The 19,472-nt window shown below is 39.8% G+C and overlaps 1 protein-coding gene across 1 annotated transcript in view; it reads right to left on the bottom strand.

Moving 5' to 3' along the window:
- Nucleotides 1-19,472, bottom strand: part of cpamd8 (C3 and PZP like alpha-2-macroglobulin domain containing 8) — a 140,491-nt gene that overhangs the window by 6,650 nt on the left and 114,369 nt on the right. Inside the window, exon 42 of the mRNA XM_062039551.1 lies at nt 8,071-8,145. Coding sequence (XP_061895535.1) covers nt 8,071-8,145 — 75 coding nt within the window. The remainder of the gene's footprint in view (nt 1-8,070; nt 8,146-19,472) is intronic.

Genomic DNA, 19,472 nt, shown 5'->3' with positions numbered 1-19,472 from the left:
TTCTTTTTAGGGTTCTTAAGGTTTTTCAAAATCGCTTGCAAGATGCGGCTAATGGGAGTCACCTTGGCAGCTTTCAAAGCCCTCTAAAACAACTTCAAAACCGTCCATCAGCATTTTATATACACACTGCAAGTCTATATATAAGAGAGATGTCCGATAATGGCTTTTTTGCCGATATCCGATATTCCGATATTGTCCACCTCTTAATTACTGATTCCGATATCAACCGATACCGATATATACAGTCGTGGAATTAACACATTATTATGCCTAATTTTGTTGTGATGCCCCGCTGGATGCATTAAACAATGTAACAAGGTTTTCCAAAATAAATCAACTCAAGTTATGGAAAAAAATGCCAACATGGCACTGCCATATTTATTATTGAAGTCACAAAGTGCATTATTTTTTTTTAACATGCCTCCAAACAGCAGCTTGGAATTTGGGACATGCTCTCCCTGAGAGAGCATGAGGAGGTTGAGGTGGGCGGGGTTGGGGGTAGCGTCCCGGAAGAGTTAGTGCTGCAAGGGGTTCTGGGTATTTGTTCTGTTGTGTTTATGTTGTGTTACGGTGCCGATGTTCTCCCGAAATGTGTTTGTCATTCTTGTTTGGTGTGGGTTCACAGTGTGGCGCATATTTGTAACAGTGTTAAAGTTGTTTATACGGTCACCCTTAGTGTGACCTGTATGGCTGTTGACCAAGTATGATTGCATTCACTTGTGTGTGTGAAAAGCCGTAGATATTATGTGATTGGGCCGGCACGCAAAGGCAGTGCCTTTAAGGTTTATTGGCGCTCTGTACTTCTCCCTACGTCCGTGTACCACTCCGTACAGCGGCGTTTTAGTCATAAATTTTACTTTTTGAAACAGATACCGATAATTTATGATATTACATTTTAAAGCATTTATAGGCCGTTATTATCGGACATCCGATGTTATCGGACATCTCTAATATATAATGTAGTAACAGACACGTTCATAACAATATGTAATATGTACAATATGTACCTTATTTTGGTCATTATGCAGTACCGGGAATTATTTCCTCAGCGCATTTATTTCAGTACCCATAGCAACACACGTCTGACTTCCGGCAACAAATGTGTGTTCCTACTTCCGGAAACAAACACCTTCTGATCATGGCAGACTTGGTAACAGACAACAAGGAGGACCATTTTTTGGACAATGAGGATTCACAATTTTATCTTTTTGAACCTGAACCTATGAGCAAGAGGGTGAAACATTGGAGCAGACGAAAGCCGAGAGAGTGAAGTGGAGCCAAGCTATGCCGACATAAATGGCATGCTTACCCAAAATCAAGTGGAAAAAACTTCCTCAGCCAGATGGCCCAAACAGACAACTGTCCATCGAGTGATTCACTATAATATTGATCATGATTATTATAGTCACAGTTATTATTACAACTACAGTACATACACTGTCGAGCTAGCTCTGCACAAACAAAACATGAAATGATACTTTACAGATACTGTAATATGATTGTTTATGGTTTTCAGTCAGTACAGATGGGTGTCCTATCGCATTGTGAACTACATGCGCAAAAGCGATTCGGGTGCTGACGCAAAAGCCAGCTTATGACTAATACGATTTGTTAGAAGGCTAGATCAGTGTTTTTCAACCACTGTGCCGCGGCACACTAGTGTACCGTGAGATACAGTCTGATGTGCCGTGGGAGATTGTCATTTCACCTAATTGGGTTAAAAAAATTTTTTTGCAAACCAGTAATTATAATTAGCAAATAATGTGCCGTTGTTGAGTGTCTGTGTTGTCTAGAGATCAGCAGAGTAACCATGTAATACTCTTTCATATCAGTAGCTGGCAGCAGGGAGCTAATTGCTTTCTAGATGTTGGGAACATGGTTTGTTGTGATCACAATATGCAGGCCACAGTGTGCAGGTAAAAAAGGTGTCTAATGCTTAAACAAAAAATAAACAAAAGGCGAGAGCCGCTTAGAAAAGGCATTGAAGCTTGGGAAGGCAATGCAGAACGAAACTAAAACTGAACTGGCTGCAAAGTAAACAAAAACAGAATGCTGGACGACAGCAAAGACTTACAGCGTGTGGAGCAGACGGCGTCCACAAAGTAAGGAAAAGGAAAAGCCACCAAATTAGGCAAGAACTAAAACACTACATACAGGAAAACACCAAAAATCTCAAAATAAGTCACGGCGTGATGTGACAGGTGGTGACAGTACACCCAGTTTGAGACAAGAGCTATAGTGATGCATGGTTCGTTATGGTTTAAAGTAATATCCAACAATTGCGAGAACGACTTTTTACTGTCAATATCGGCTGCTGAGTTTCATTTTTTGACATTTTCTGCTGGCAGTGTGCCTCTGCATTTTTTCAATAAAACAATGTGCCTTCGCTGAAAAAAGGTTGAAAAACACTGGGCTAAATAAACAGTTCCTCAGTCTTTGCTCTTACAATGACAATGATAGCTTGGTTATTACAAAGGATACGGAATGCAAATTAAGTAATGTTGGTGGTTTTTGGATACATTTTTAAGGTAATTAAGAGGCACAATAAATTGATCCCGTTAGGGGCTTTGGTAGCCACCTAGAACAAGACAGTTTTTCAAATTAGAATGCAAAAAATCCTGCAGGATTGTGAACGATAGGCAAAATTACGTAACAAGTGCAGTACCTCTTTAAGCTTGCACCGGGGTTAAGCTAATGGTGTATTTGCTTAAAGGCCTACTGAAGTGATTTTTTTTATTCAAACGGGGATAGCAGATCCATTCTATGTGTCATACTTGATCATTTCGCGATATTGCCATATTTTTGCTGAAAGGATTTAGTAGAGAACATCGACGATAAAGTTCGCAACTTTTGATGGCTGATAAAAAAAAGCCTTGCCTGTACCGGAAGTAGCGTGACGTCACAGGCTGAAGGGCTCCTCACATTTCCTCACTGGTTACACCAGCAGCGAGAGCGATTCGGACCGAGAAAGTGACGATTACCCCATTAATTTGAGCGAGGATGAAAGATTCGTGGATGAGGAGCGTGAGAGTGAAGGACTAGAGTGCAGTGCAGGACGTATCTTTTTTCGCTCTGATCGTAACTTAGGTACAAGGGTTCATTGGATTCCACACTTTCTCCTTTTTCTATTGTGGATCACGGATTTGTATTTTAAACCACCTCGGATACTATATCATCTTGAAAATGAGAGTCGAGAACGCGAAATGGACATTCACAGTGACTTTTATCTCCACGACAATACATCGGCGAAGCTCTTTAGCTACGGAGCTAACGTGATAATATCGTGCTTAAATGCAGATAGAAACAAAATAAATAAACCCCTGACTGGAAAGATAGACAGAAGATCAACAATACTATTAAACCATGGACATGTAAATACACGGTTAATGCTGTCCAGCCTGGCAAAGCTTAACAATGCTGTTGCTAAAGACACCATTGAAGCTAACTTAGCTACGGGACCTCGACAGAGCTATGCTAAAAACATTAGCTCTGCACCTACGCCAGCTCTCATCTGCTCATCACGACCCGTGCTCACCTGCGTTCCAGCGATCGACGGCGCGACGAAGGACTTCACCCGATCACCGATGCGGTCGGCGGCCCGGAGACGGAGGAAGTCAAGGTGAGGACATGGGTGCGGCGGCGGGCGTTGTAGCTTTCGACGACACCCCGGCCGCCATCAGAGTCGGCAAGAAACATATATTTCCCCAAAGTTACGTACGTGACATGCACATAGCGCCACACACGTACTGGCAAGCGATCAAATGTTTGGAAGCCAAAGCTGTACTCACGGTAGCGCGTCTGCTATCCATTTCAAAGTCCTCCTGGTTGTGTCCGCCGCTAATACACTGATCCCAGCTACAGCTTTCTTCTTTGCAGTCTTCATTGTTCATTAAACAAATTGCAAAAGATTCACCAACACAGATGTCCAGAATACTATGGAATTTTTCGATGAAAACAGAGCTGTTTGTATTGGGACACAATGGTGTGCCAATACTTCCGTTCACTCCGTGACGTCACGCGTAAAAGTCATCATACATAGACGTTTTCAACCGGAAGTTTAGTGGGAAATTTAAAATTGCACTTTATAAGTTAACCCGGCTGTATTGGCATGTGTTGCAATGTTAAGATTTCATCATTGAAATATAAACTATCAGACTGCGTGGTCGGTAGTAGTGGGTTTCAGTAGGCCTTTAAGAATAAATGATCAAACTTGATAGACCCAGACAGATAGTTGTCGGTTACAGGCTTTTTTTTTTTAAAGATGCGTAGTGAAGCCTGATTTTGCAGTTATGCTGGTTCAATTAGTAAGTAAGTAAATGTTGTTCATAAGTTAATTGTATTTATAAGTTAATTAGCTACAGAACGGGTCAGATGTGGTATTATGTTTATGAGGAAGAAGGATTTTCTTACATAAAGGAATACAACAAGTCTCTCAAACAAGTAATATATATTTCTCACGTTTGGTGCTCATAAACAGGATCAAGTGGCACATATTACTTTTTGGACATCATCAGAACATTTTGCAAAATAGAGGACCTCAAATAATCCCAACATCATCATGTGCTTGTGTTGCAGTACTTACTCATAGGCACTAGAGGTCACTCTTTGCTTATAACATTCGGCTATGGCTTTTTCATAGTGATTTCATATTAACATTAACAGAAGCTACAGACCAACTCTTTTTTTCATTCATTAAAGCTAAAACACGTTGCACACATACTTTTTAGAGGGGAGGGTTAAAAAGTGAGTTTAGAAATGGGCATGTCCACTCAAGTGTGTATGTATCATCCTGTTAATAAGACAGGTCTGCACATGGAAGCTAATTCCACAGCTCACCTGTAGTACATTTGGCGACCATACATTTTCGAACCTGAGGATTTTAATGAGTGTGTATGAATGTGTTTATGGCAGCAGATAACATTCCTGTGCAGTGTCAAGTGCCGACTATTCTGCTAAAAAAGACCTTTGACTGAGAGCAGCGGCCAGGGGCCAACAAGTTGATGCACGCCACCCTCACATTACACACACACCTGCACACATCATTCACACAGGAACCCCTCATTACAATTCACCCTTATCACCTGAGCATCTGGCGTGTGCAACTTGCAGCCATAGGTGTCTTCTTGGCTCGGAATGCAACAAAACAACATCCTGTGTGGAATGTTCTGGAAGCTGGCAGCTGATCAACTCAACAATCAGGGCTCACCTATCGATGTATTTATCAGCCTGATTGTAGACATGATGTGATGGCAGGGGAATGTGGAGCGCACACACACATGCAGAAACACACTTACACTTACGCACGCACACACAAACACACACGAAACACACAATGCATGTCCTGCAGTAACGCAATACACTGTAATTTTGTGCATAAAATGCACAGCAAAAAATGTTTGAATAATTTGATCAAATTTTATATTGTTTAGTCATTACCATATTTACTAATTAATTAATTGGAAAAAAATTATATAATTATTATCCGTTAACATCATTTTATTTCATCATAAAATCATGATATAAAAATAAATTAATAAAAAATAAAAAAAATACTGCAAAAAAAAGAAGAAAACTACCGATAAATACAAATATATTGTTGTCTGTTGAATTCATAATTTATTCATTACATTGAAAAGTTTGTGTAGCTTTGTAGCTATTTTGTAAATGTGTAGCTATTTTGTAAAGCTGATTTTGCTAATATAAGTTTACATTTTGCAGTGATCTATTTGTCCAGTAAGACTTGAAAAAAGCTTTTATTTTCTTACAGACATATTTTAGAGATATTATTTTTACTTATTTACTTTATTCCAGGGATTTTTATTTTATTTTATTCTTATTTTTTTTAAACTTATCAGATAATATTTTAGCCACAGTAAAACATGTTGTGGAAAAAAAGTTATATTTTTTTTCTTTACAAGAAAAATTATTATTACAAAAATAGTGTTTTAAAGTTTTAAATCAAAATAAAGCAAATTGTTTCAAGATTTGTTCCTCGTTTTACATGTGCATCAAAACGTGGATTTTTAAAGATTTAATGTGGAAAAAAATAATGAATGAAAATGTATATTTTATAATAATCTAATATGTCCATAATATATTCATTACAAATTTTCCTCATATTTAGTTAGCGGGCAAAAAATTGGAAATGTTAATATTCTATAAATGTTTTTATCTATAATATATTATTTAAGACCAAACATTTGTATTAATAATTAATTTTCAAATCAATTATAAACAAAACAATATGAAAAAGCAATTAATAAAACAGAATGGTACAACATATTCATATTATAAGTCCTAAACAACTAATGCAAACCTAAAATGTGAAAACAGACAGTTTTTTAAGAATACAAGTTTGATTTTAAATCATTTTAGTTCTAAAAATGATTTTTCTAGCACAGAAGAGACAATATTTTTACATATTTACTTTATTCCAGGGATTTTCTTATTTTTATTTTTGAAACTTATCAGATAATATTTTAGCCGCAATAAAACATGATTTGGAAAAAAAAGTAATATTTTTTTCTTTACATGGAAAAAGTTACTAATTAAATTGTATTCATTATTACAAAAATAGTGTTTTAAAGTTTTATATCAAAATAAAGCAAATTGTTTTAAGAGTTGTTCCTCATTTTACATGTGTATCAAAAAGTGGATTTTTAAAGATTTAATGTGGAAAAAAATTATGAATAAAAATCTATATTTCATAATAATCATATTTGTTCATAAAGTATTCATTACACATTGTCCTCATATTTACTTAATGGGAAAACATTTGCAAATGTTAATATTCTATTCATTTTTTATCCATAATATATCATTTAAGACCAAACATTTGTATTAATTAATTAATATTCAAATCAATGTTAAACAAAACAATGTAAAAAAGCTAGTAATAAAACAAAATAGTACAACAAATTCATATTATAAGTCCTAAACAACTAATGTAAAATGTGAAAAAAAGACAGTTTTTTAAGAATACAAGTTTGATTTTAAATCATTTTAGTTCTAAAAATAATTTTTCTAGCACAGAAGAGACAATATTTTTACTTATTTACTTTATTCCAGGGATTTTCTTATTTTTATTTTTGAAACTTATCAGATAATATTTTAGCCGCAATAAAACATGTTTTGGGAAAAAAGTAATATTTTTTCTTTACATGAAAAAAGTTACTAATTAAATTGTATTTATTAATACAAAAATAGTGTTTTAAAACAAAATAAAGCTAATTGTTTTAAGAGTTGTTTCTCATTTTACATGCGCATCAAAACGTGGATATTTAAAGATTTACTGTGGAAAAAAATAATGAATGAAAATGTATATTTTATGATAATCTAATTTGTTCATAATGTATTCATTATAAATTGTCCTCATATTTACTTAGTTGGAAAACATGTGCAAATGTTAATATTCTATCCATCCATCCGTCCATCCATTTTCTACCGCTTGTCCCTTTCGGGGTGGCGGGGGGTGCTGGAGCCTATCTCAGCTGCATTATTCATTTTTTATCCATAATATATTATTTAAGACCAAACATTTGTATTAATGAATTGATATTCAAATAAATTTTAAACAAAACAATATAAAAAAGAAAGTAATAAAACAAAATAGTACAAAATATTCATATTATAAGTCCTAAAGTGCAATATATTTATCTGTACAGTAATCTATTTATTTATACATATTTATTTATTTTATATATATATTTATATATTATTTATATATATTTATTTGCACCGTACTGCTTTTTTATCCTGCACTACCATGAGCTTATGTAACGAAATTTCGTTCTTATCTGTGCTGTAAAGTTCAAATTTGAATGACAATAAAAAGGAAGTCTAAGTCTAAGTCTAGTCTAGTCTAAGTCTAAACAACTAATGCAAACCTAAAATGTGAAAAAAGACAGTTTTTTAAGAATACAAGTTTGATTTTAAATCATTTTAGTTCTAAAAATGTTACTTTTCATGAATTTTGTTGGGCCACATGCAGACTGCTTCTATAAAACATAAATACAGGCCGCTCTTACTTTAGTTAGCAGCTAGTGAAAATGTGTGTTTTGGTGAAATTACCTGTGTGCAAAGGCACTGAAGGCTGCTCAGTCTCTTGGCTCGCTATTGACTGCTTGTCCTCTGCCTTGGTCTCCACTGCAAATACAAAACACACATTAAGTTTCACAGCGCCTAAAAAGTGGTAGTGCACGAAACACAACAGAGTTTCATTGTTGTGTAACTTCCAGGTACAATAAATGCCAACCAGAAGTTTAATGTCATCTACTCAGTCCTAACAGAAAGCGACATTAAAACAGTTCCAAAAATAGCCTGGTTAGGAGGTAAGTGGGAGCAGGGAAGGTCATGAGTGGCTGTGATTGTGTCTTTCTCCTGCTCGAAATGGGTTAATGACCCCAGCAAGCATAAGCATACACAAACAAACACAAGCACGAATGTTATTATTGCATTAATCTAGCGCAGATAAAACATTTGGCAGAGAATGAAGTCCTTTCCCCCCGACAAAAGTTTTGTTTATGCCTTTTTCCCCTCAATCAGCTCGGCAACATGAAGGCCCCTTTGTTGTTGGGCTGTGCGTCGGAAAGGAATGTGACAAGGATTTCAAAGGCTTGGACAAAAGCACTCTGTCATTCAGAGGGAGCCCTCTAATACAGCGCACAGGGCGAGTGAAGGGGGTGTGCTGTGTGTGTGTAGTTGCAATCTAAGAAAGTGAAAAAAATAATTAAAAAAATAAAGTACGGTAATCAGCTCAACATGTCAACAGCTGTTTCCACAGCTGAGATCATGGCGCACACAAATGAAGACGGATGCCGTAACTTTAGTTACAGTGACCACAACATGCACACACTCCCTTTCCTCACTGCCTGGAAGAGGATGGATGAACATGTGACCCAACAATTTCCTGTCTTAGTAGGCAGTATCAGTCCCATAACAGGGGCGTGATGCTGCCTGTGCGAAAGGCTATTCGGCAAAATACCAAAGCGGGAATGAAGTTCGACACATGACACTCGCTTCTTCTCACCTGTTGTGTTGAAAGCGATTGCTGCTGTCCACCAAGTGTTTTAGAAGTCACACATTGCACAATGTGTCAAATACATCCAGGTGGTGTACCCGCCAATGTTAAAGTTAAAGTACCAATGATCGTCACACACTAAGTGTGGTGAGATTATCCTCTGCATTTGACCCATCACCCTCACCCCTCTGGGAGGTGAGGGGAGCAGTGAGCAGCAGCAGTGGCCGCGCCCGGGAATAATTTTTGGTGATTTAACCCCCAATTCCAACCCTTGATGCTGAGTGCCAAGCAGGGAGGTAATGGGTCCCATTTTTTGTAGTCTTTGGTATGACTCACAACCTTTCGATCTCAGGGCGGACACTTTTGCAACCCCGTATCAGTGTATAAACAAAAACAGAAAAAGGTGTGCAAAACTGTCTAAGGCAGTGATTCTCGAGCTCCAACTAGCGGTACGCCAAAGAAGTCTGTAAATATGTACAGTATATGGCATATCATTGTTAATGTTTGTTAACAAAAAACACTCTGAATGCTCTAAGGACAAGATCTGTTTCACTTGCTCTGTTTGTTCCGAAACCTTTTCTCAAAAGAGGGACTTAAATCGACACATAAAAACACACACCACAGAAAACCCCTTTTCTTGCTCATTTTGTGGCCATACGTTTCCTTTCAGGTCTACTTTTAAGCGACACATGAGAACACACACCGGAGAAAAACCCTTTTCTTGTTCAATATGTGGTAAAAGATTCCCTCAAAAGTCCAATTTTTGGTATCTTTATATATATACATAGCGGCCACTCTACCAAGCTCGGTTGGTAGAGTGGCCGTGCCATCAACCTGAGGGTTGCAGGTTCGATCCCCGCTTCCGCCATCCTAGTCACTGCCGTTGTGTCCTTGGGCAAGACACTTTACCCACCTGCTCTCAGTGCCACCCACACTGGTTTAAATGTAACTTAGATATTGGGTTTTCACTATGTAAAGCGCTTTGAGTCACTAGAGAAAAGCGCTATATAAATATAATTCACTTCACTTCACTTCACTTCACATTGTGTGTAATGCTACAGTGACTAAAATATTAAATATACGTGATAAATAAAACCACTCCCTTGTTTTTAATGGATAATAAAGTCTACTACGCTACTGTATTTTAATGTGGGTAATTTGAGAGTTAAGTGTTTTCTGAGGTGGTACTTGGTGAAAAAGTAAATCATTTTTTAAATGTTTTTATTATTTTTGTATTACCGTATTTTTCGGAGTATAAGTCGCACCGGCCGAAAATGCATAATAAAGAAGGAAAAAACATATATAAGTCGCACTGGAGTATAAGTTGCATTTTTTGGGGAAATTTATTTGATAAAATCCAACACCAAGAATAGACATTTGAAAGGCAATTTAAAATAAATAAAGAATAGTGAACAACAGGCTGAATAAGTGTACTTTATATGACGCATAAATAACCAACTGAGAACGTGCCTGGTATGTTAACATAACATATTATGGTAAGAGTCATTCAAATAACTATAACATATAGAACATGCTATACGTTTACCAAACAATCTGTCACTCCTAATCGCTAAATCCCATGAAATTTTCTACGTCTAGTCTCTTATGTGAATGAGCTAAATAATATGTTTTGATATTTTACGGTGATGTGTTAATAATTTCACACATAAGTCGCTCCTGAGTATAAGTCGCATCCCCCGGCCAAACTATGAAAAAAAACTGCGACTTATAGTCCGAAAAATACGGTACTTTATTTTCCTATGATACTGTGCTGAGTCTTTGATTTTTTTTTATACAATTTTCCATTTTGTCTATTATTTGTGCACTTTCAGTTTTGAAGCTGTTGATTGACCACAGCTGTGACTATTTAAGGGCATCACTTTAAGGCAGTGATTCTCGAGCTCCAACTAGTGGTACGCCAAAGAAGTCTGTAAGTATGTACTGTATATAACGTATCATTGTTAATGTTTGTGCAATGTGTGTAATGTTACAGTGACCAAAATATTAAATATACGTGTTAAATAAAATTGCTCCCTTGTTTTTAATGGATATTAAAGCCTACTACGCTACTCTATTTTAATGTTGGTAATTATGGTGGTAATTTGAGAGCTAAGTGTTTTCTGAGGTGGTACTTCCTGAAAAAGTTTTGTATTATTTTTCCATCCATCCATCCATCTTCTTCCGCTTATCCGAAGTCGGGTCGCGGGGGCAGCAGCCTAAGCAGGGAAACCCAGACTTCCCTCTCCCCAGCCACTTTGTCCAGCTCTTCCCGGGGGATCCCGAGGCATTCCCAGGCCAGCCGGGAGACATAGTCTTCCCAACGTGTCCTGGGTCTTCCCCGTGGCCTCCTACCGGTCGGACGTGCCCTAAACACCTCCCTAGGGAGGCGTTTGGGTGGCATCCTGACCAGATGCCCGAACCACCTCAACTGGCTCCTCTCGATGTGGAGGAGCAGCGGCTTTACTTTGAGCTCCCCCCGGATGGCAGAGCTTCTCACCCTATCTCTAAGGGAGAGCCCCGCCACCCGATGGAGGAAACTCATTTCGGCCGCTTGTACCCGTGATCTTGTCCTTTCGGTCATAACCCAAAGCTCATGACCATAGGTGAGGATGGGAACGTAGATCGACCGGTAAATTGAGAGCTTTGCCTTCCAGCTCAGCTCCTTCTTCACCACAACGGATCGATACAGCGTCCGCATTACTGAAGACGCCGCACCGATCCGCCTGTCGATCTCACGATCCACTCTTCCCTCACTCGTGAACAAGACTCCAAGGTACTTGAACTCCTCCACTTGGAGCAGGGTCTCCTCCGCAACCCGGAGATGGCACTCCACCCTTTTCCGGGCGAGAACCATGGACTCGGACTTGGAGGTGCTGATTCTCATCCCGGTCGCTTCACACTCAGCTGCGAACCGATCCAGTGAGAGCTGAAGATCCTGGCCAGATGAAGCCATCAGGACCACATCATCTGCAAAAAGCAGAGACCTAATCCTGCAGCCACCAAACCAGATCCCCTCAACGCCTTGACTGCGCCTAGAAATTCTGTCCATAAAAGTTATGAACAGAATCGGTGACAAAGGGCAGCCTTGGCGGAGTCCAACCCTCACTGGAAACGTGTCCGACTTACTGCCGGCAATGCGGACCAAACTCTGGCACTGATCATACAGGGAGCGGACCGCCACAATCAGACAGTCCAATACCCCATACTCTCTGAGCACTCCCCACAGGACTTCCCGAGGGACACGGTCGAATGCCTTCTCCAAGTCCACAAAACACATGTAGACTGGTTGGGCAAACTCCCATGCACCCTCAAGGACCCTGCCGAGAGTATAGAGCTGGTCCACAGTTCCACGACCAGGACGAAAACCACACTGTTCCTCCTGAATCCGAGGTTCGACTATCCGGCGTAGCCTCCTCTCCAGCACACCCGAATAGACCTTACCGGGAAGGCTGAGGAGTGTGATCCCACGATAGTTAGAACACACCCTCCGGTTCCCCTTCTTAAAGAGAGGAACCACCACCCCGGTCTGCCAATCCAGAGGTACCGCCCCCGATGTCCACGCGATGCTGCAGAGTCTTGTCAAACAAGACAGCCCCACAGCATCCAGAGCCTTAAGGAACTCCGGTACTTGCCACCCAGGAGCTTTTTAACTACCTCAGCAACCTCAGCCCCAGAAATAGGAGAGCCCACCACAGATTCCCCAGGCACTGCTTCCTCATAGGAAGACGTGTTGGTGGGATTGAGGAGGTCTTCGAAGTATTCCCTCCACCGATCCACAACATCCGCAGTCGAGGTCAGCAGAACACCATCCCCACCATACACGGTGTTGATAGTGCACTGCTTCCCCTTCCTGAGGCGGCGGATGGTGGTCCAGAATCGCTTCGAAGCCGTCCAGAAGTCGTTTTCCATGGCTTCCCCGAACTCCTCCCATGTCCGAGTTTTTGCCTCTGCGACCGCTGAAGCCGCACACCATTTGGCCTGTCGGTACCTGTCCGCTGCCTCAGGAGTCCTATGAGCCAAAAGAACCCGATAGGACTCCTTCTTCAGCTTGACGGCATCCCTCACCGCCGGTGTCCACCAACGGGTTCTAGGATTACCGCCACGACAGGCACCAACTACCTTGCGGCCACAGCTCCAATCAGCCGCCTCTACAATAGAGGCGCGGAACATGGTCCTTTCGGACTCAATGTCCAGCACCTCCCTCGTGACATGTTCAAAGTTCTTCCGGAGGTGGGAATTGAAAGTCTCTCTGACAGGAGACTCCGCCAGACGTTCCCAGCAAACCCTCACAATGCGTTTGGGCCTGCCAGGTCTGTCCGGCATCCTCCCCCACCAGCGCAGCCAACTCACCACCAGGTGGTGATCGGTAGAAAGCTCCGCCCCTCTCTTCCCCCGAGTGTCCAAAACATGAGGCCGCAAATCCGACGACACAACTACAAAGTCGATCATGGAACTGCGGCCTAGGGTGTCCTGGTGCCAAGTGCACATATGGACACCCTTATGTTTGAACATGGTGTTCGTTATGGACAATCTGTGACGGGCACAAAAGTCCAATAACAAAACACCGCTCGGGTTCAGATCCGGGCGGCCATTCTTCCCAATCACACCTCTCCAGGTTTCACTGTCGCTGCCAACATGAGCGTTGAAGTCCCCCAGTAGAACGAGGGAATCACCCGGGGGAGCACTCTCAAGTACTCCCTCGAGTGAATCCAAAAAGGGTGGGTACTCTGAGCTGCAGTTTGGCACGTAAGCACAAACCACAGTAAGGACCCGTTCCCCCACCCGAAGGCGGAGGGAAGCTACCCTCTCGTCCACCGGGTTGAACTCCAACATGCAGGCTCTGAGCCGGGGGGCAACAAGAATTGCCACCCCAGCCCGTCGCCTCTCACTGCCGGCAACGCCAGAGTGAAAGAGAGTCCAGCCCCTCTCGAGAGAACTGGTTCCAGAGCCCTTGCTGTGCGTCGAAGTGAGTCCGACTATGTCTAGCCGGAACTTCTCCACCTCGCGCACTAGCTCAGGCCCCTTCCCCCCCAGCGAGGTGACGTTCCACGTCCCAAGAGCTAGCTTCTGTAGCCGAGGATCGGACCGCCAAGTGCCCTGCCTTCGGCCGCCGCCCAGCTCACTTCGCACCAGACCTCTATGACCCCTGCTATGGGTGGTGAGCCCATTGGAGGGGGGACCCACGTTGCCTCTTCAGGCTGTGCCTGGCCGGGCCCCATGGGGACAGGCCCGGCCACCAGGCGCTCGCCATCGTGCCCCACCTCCGGGCCTGGCTCCAGAGGGGGGCCCCTGTGACCCGCGTCCGGGCGAGGGAAATCTGGGTTCCTTGTTTTTATCTTTCATTGAGGTCTTCGAGCTGCTCTTTGTCTGATCCCTCACCTAGGACCAGTTTGCCTTGGGAGACCCTACCAGGGGGCATAAAGCCCCCGGACAACATAGCTCCTAGGATCATTGGGACACGCGAACTCCTCTACCACGATAAGGTGGCAGCTCAGAGAGGAGCTTGTATTACTTTATTTTCCTATTGTACAATTTTCCATTTTGTCTATTATTTGTGCACTTTCATTTCTGAAGTTGTTGATTGATCACAGCTGTGACTATTTAAGTGCATCGCTTCCTGCTAAAAAAATTGCAAACTGACGAAGACCTTGTCGGAACCGGTCTGTGTTTTGGTAGCGCCTATGCAGTTCATATTAAAATTATAAGAAGGACACGAGTGTTGCTGGCCTTGCTTTTTCTTTAAGAGAAAGGTTTGGGAAGCACTGGTCTAAGGTATAGTCAAAATAAACTCCACATTTTTTCGGATTTGCACCAAAATTTAATAGGTTCTTTCTGGCTCAGTTTGCCATAAGCTTTTATGGATTTGTTTTGCATATTCCTGCTAACTACCTGAGCCAAAACAGTGTAATTGCTCTACTCAGTGAGCTAATATTATATTTGACGAATACATATACCGTATTTTTCGGAGTATAAGTCGCACCGGAGTATAAGTCGCACCGGCCGAAAATGCATAATAAAGAAGGAAAAAACATATATAAGTCGCACTGGAGTATAAGTCGCATTTTTTGGGGAAATTTATTTGATAAAACCCAACACCAAGAATAGACATTTGAAAGGCAATTAAAAATAAATAAATAAAGAATAGTGAACAACAGGCTGAATAAGTGTACGTTATATGAGGCATAAATAACCAACTGAGAACGTTCCTGGTATGTTAACGTAACATATTATGGTAAGAGTCATTCAAATAACTATAACATATAGAACATGCTATACGTTTACCAAACAATCTGTCACTCCTAATCGCTAAATCCCATGAAATTTTCTACGTCTATTCTCTTATGTGAATGAGCTAAATAATATTATTTGATATTTTACGGTAATGTGTTAATAATTTCACACATAAGTCGCTCCTGAGTATAAGTCGCACCCCCGGCCAAACTATGAAAAAAACTGCGACTTATAGTCTGAAAAATACGGTACTTTATTTTCCTATGATACTGTGCTGAGTCTTTGATTTTTTTTTTATACAATTTTCCATTTTGTCTATTATTTGTGCACTTTCAGTTTTGAAGCTGTTGATCGACCACAGCTGTGACTATTTAAGGGCATCACTTTAAGGCAGTGATTCTCGAGTTCCAACTAGTGGTGCGCCAAAGAAGTCTGTAAATATGTACTGTATATAACGTATCATTGTTAATGTTTGTGCAATGTGTGTAATGTTACAGTGACCAAAATATTAAATATACGTGTTAAATAAAATTGCTCCCTTGTTTTTAATGGATACTAAAGCCTACTACGCTACTGTATTTTAATGTTGGTAATTATGGTGGTAATTTGAGAGCTAAGTGTTTTCTGAGGTGGTACTTCTTGAAAAAGTACACATTTAAGTATTATTTTTGTACTACTTTATTTTCCTATTGTACAATGTTCCATTTTGTCTATTATTTGTGCACTTTCATTTCTGAAGTTGTTGATTGACCACAGCTGTGACTATTTAAGTGCATCACTTCCTGTTAAAAAAAATTGCAAACTGACGAAGACCTTGTCGGAACCGGTCTGTGTTTTGGTAGCGCCTATTCAGTTTATATTAAAATTATAAGAAGGACACGAGTGTTGCTGGCCTAGCTTTTTCTTTAAGAGAAAGGTTTGGGAAGCACTGGTCTAAGGTATAGTCAAAATAAACTCCACATTTATTCGGATTTGCACCAAAATTTAATAGGTTCTTTCTGGCTCAGTTTGCTATAAGCTTTTATGGATTTGTTTTGCATATTCCTGCTAACTACCTAAGCCAAAACAGTGTAATTGCTCTACTCAGTGAGCTAATATTATTATTGACGAATACATGTACCGTATTTTTCGGAGTATAAGTCGCTCCGGAGTATAAGGCGCACCGGCCGAAAATGCATAATGAAGAAGGAAAAAAACATATATAAGTCGCACTGGAGTATAAGTCGCATTTTTTGGGGAAATTTATTTGATAAAACCCAACACCAAGAATAGACATTTGAAAGGCAATTTAAAATAAAGAATAGTGAACAACAGGCTGAATAAGTGTACGTTATATGAGGCATAAATAACCAACTGAGAACGTGCCTGGTATGTTAACGTAACATATTATGGTAAGAGTCATTCAAATAACTATAACATATAGAACATGCTATACGTTTACCAAACAATCTGTCACTCCTAATCACTAAATCCCATGAAATCTTATACGTCTAGTCTCTTACGTGAATGAGCTACATAATATTATTTGATATTTTACGGTAATGTGTTAATAATTTCACACATAAGTCGCTCCTGAGTATAAGTCGCACCCCCGGCCAAACTATGAAAAAAACTGCGACTTATAGTCCGAAAAATACGGTAAATGTGTATTATTTATTATTTATTCTAAAAATAAATATAGTGTATGTTTTACTAGGCCTGGGACGATAACACATTTTGCCAGAAAATATATTGTTCCTGAATTGATTGCCAACAAACTATATTATTCTCAGCATTATTTCCTCGGGATGTGAATTGTACAACAACTCACAATTCAATTCGATTCCAATTCTTGGTGTGACGTTTCTCGATTCAACTCAATTCTCTATAGGTTGTTTTCGGACACGTGACTTTTGAACGGAAGTGGTGGCCCACCAAAACAAACATGCAGAAAACAAAGTGCGAACTATCTGAGTAGGCAAGGGGCCTAGGTCTTACTATTAAAAGCAGATAGGAGCAAAAAAATCTAACTATGCAATAGAGTCTATCCCTATACTTTATCAAAATAAGATTTGTCGAGTGATATGAAGGATTATTCGTTGGTCGCATTCCCAGACATATTAAACAATATTGTACTCCAGGGGCCGTATTTATCAAGCGTCTTAGAGTGCCATTTTACACTTAAGTCCTGAGAATTTTCGAAATTTAGTCCTACTCTCAAACTTAAGAATACAAGCTATTTATCCACTTTCTTAAGTCTAAGAATCACTCCTACTCTCCACGATATTTAAGAGACCTTCAGAGGTGTCCTAAGTGGTTAGGAGTTGCCAGCGGGGGATGGCACTGAGGCGAGAGAGACGTGCGCGAATGTTCAGGGAGCGGAAGGATGTCCTGGCTTTGTTTGATGACGGGCAGCTGATCAAACGGTATCGTTTAGACAGAGCGGGTATTATTTTTGTCACAGATTTAATAAGGGGCGTCATCTCATCAGCAACATCACGCAGCAGAGCTTTCACAGCAGAGCCACCCACACCAGTTTCAAATTAGTTGCCTAATTAATGAATTGGAAAAAAAAGGAAACATTTATTTTTGATTCATTGCCAATATTGTTTGTTTGTTTTGTATTATTTTGTAGTTTATTGTCAAAAGATTGTCCACTTAAATATTTCTAAGACATTGCTTTATTCTTAGACAAGGGATTCCCTTCCGTGATTGGTCATTTCTACGGACACTGAAATGACGTCACCTAAAATTCCGTTTACGGCACATAGTAATGTCGTAACTCAGCTCTGAGTGTGACACTTAAGATTCAGTCCTACACTTCGCTGAAAGTGTGAGTAAGACGCTTGATAACTAACTTTTAAGTGCAGCTTTCAGCAAAGAATTTCTTTACTCATAAGTCAACTCTTAGCAGACTTCTTAGGAGTAATTCTAAGAAGCTTGATAAATACGGCCCCAGATATCATTCTACACGACACAAGAGATGAAAACTTGGAAAAACATGGAGGCCTACAACTTCTTTGTGTGTGGCTATGTCAATGAAATTGGCATCAACTTTCAAGACTTTCCCAGAAAATTCATGCATCGTATTTGCTCGGGTAAGGTTGCATTTCATGATTTAACTTCGCTTCTACAGCCATGTTTGTTGCTTTGTTTTTGTTGTACGCGCCGTTTACGAGTACGCGCAGTTTTTCCCAGTCCTTATCAAAATATAACTATAGATGTCAATATTGTGTATGTGCTGAAAGCTTCAGTTATAATTGTTGCCTTTGGTAAAAACTTAACTCTTTTAGGTTTTGCTCATATTTGCTTTCCTTTATTTAGACTCGCTTAGTTGGTGTTTTACAGAGCAGTCGTAGCAAAAATGTGTTTTAAGAAATACAAATAATATTAGGGATGTCCGATAATGGCTTTTTGCCGATATCAGATATTCCGATATTGTCCAACTCTTTAATTACCGATACCGATATCGATATCAACCGATATATACAGTCGTGGAATTAACACATTATTATGCCTAATTTGGACAACCAGGTATGGTGAAGATAAGGTACTTTTAAACAAAATTTATAAAATGAAATAAGATAAATAAATTAAAAACATTTTCTTGAATAAAAAAGAAAGTAAAACAATATAAAAACAGTTACATAGAAACTAGTAGTTAATGAAAATGAGTAAAATTAACTGTTAAAGGTTAGTACTTTTAGTGGACCAGCAGCACACACAATCATGTGTGCTTACGGACTGTATCCCTTGCAGACTGTATTGATATATATTGATATATAATGTAGGAACCAGAATATTAATAACAAAAAGAAACAACCCTTTTGTGTGAATGAGTGTGAATGAGTGTAAATGGGGGAGGGAGGTTTTTTTTTGGGTTGGTGCACTAATTGTAAGTGTATCTTGTGTTTTTTTATGTTGATTTAATAAAAAAAAAAAATTAAAAAAACGACACCGATAATTTAAAAAAACCATACCGATAATTTCCGATATTACATTTTAACGCATTTATCGGCCGATATTATTGGATATCTCTAAATAATATCAAGATAATACTTCAATGAGAAATACGAAGCGTTAAAAGTATATCAAACAAACTTTTAACGAAGTGATCACTTCAAACTTGTGCAGTCTTCGACTGGAGTCTTGCACTCTTGTTGATTACCTCTCCAGGAATTCTGAAGAAACTCACTTTTCGCGTTTTGAACAGTTCCAAAAGCCAAAAACAACGCAAACATAG

This window comes from Entelurus aequoreus, linkage group LG27 (assembly GCF_033978785.1).
Source record: "Entelurus aequoreus isolate RoL-2023_Sb linkage group LG27, RoL_Eaeq_v1.1, whole genome shotgun sequence".
NCBI lineage: Eukaryota > Metazoa > Chordata > Actinopteri > Syngnathiformes > Syngnathidae > Entelurus > Entelurus aequoreus.
The sequence above is the reverse complement of the archived record's forward strand: the minus strand, read 5'-3'. Positions and strand labels throughout refer to the sequence as shown.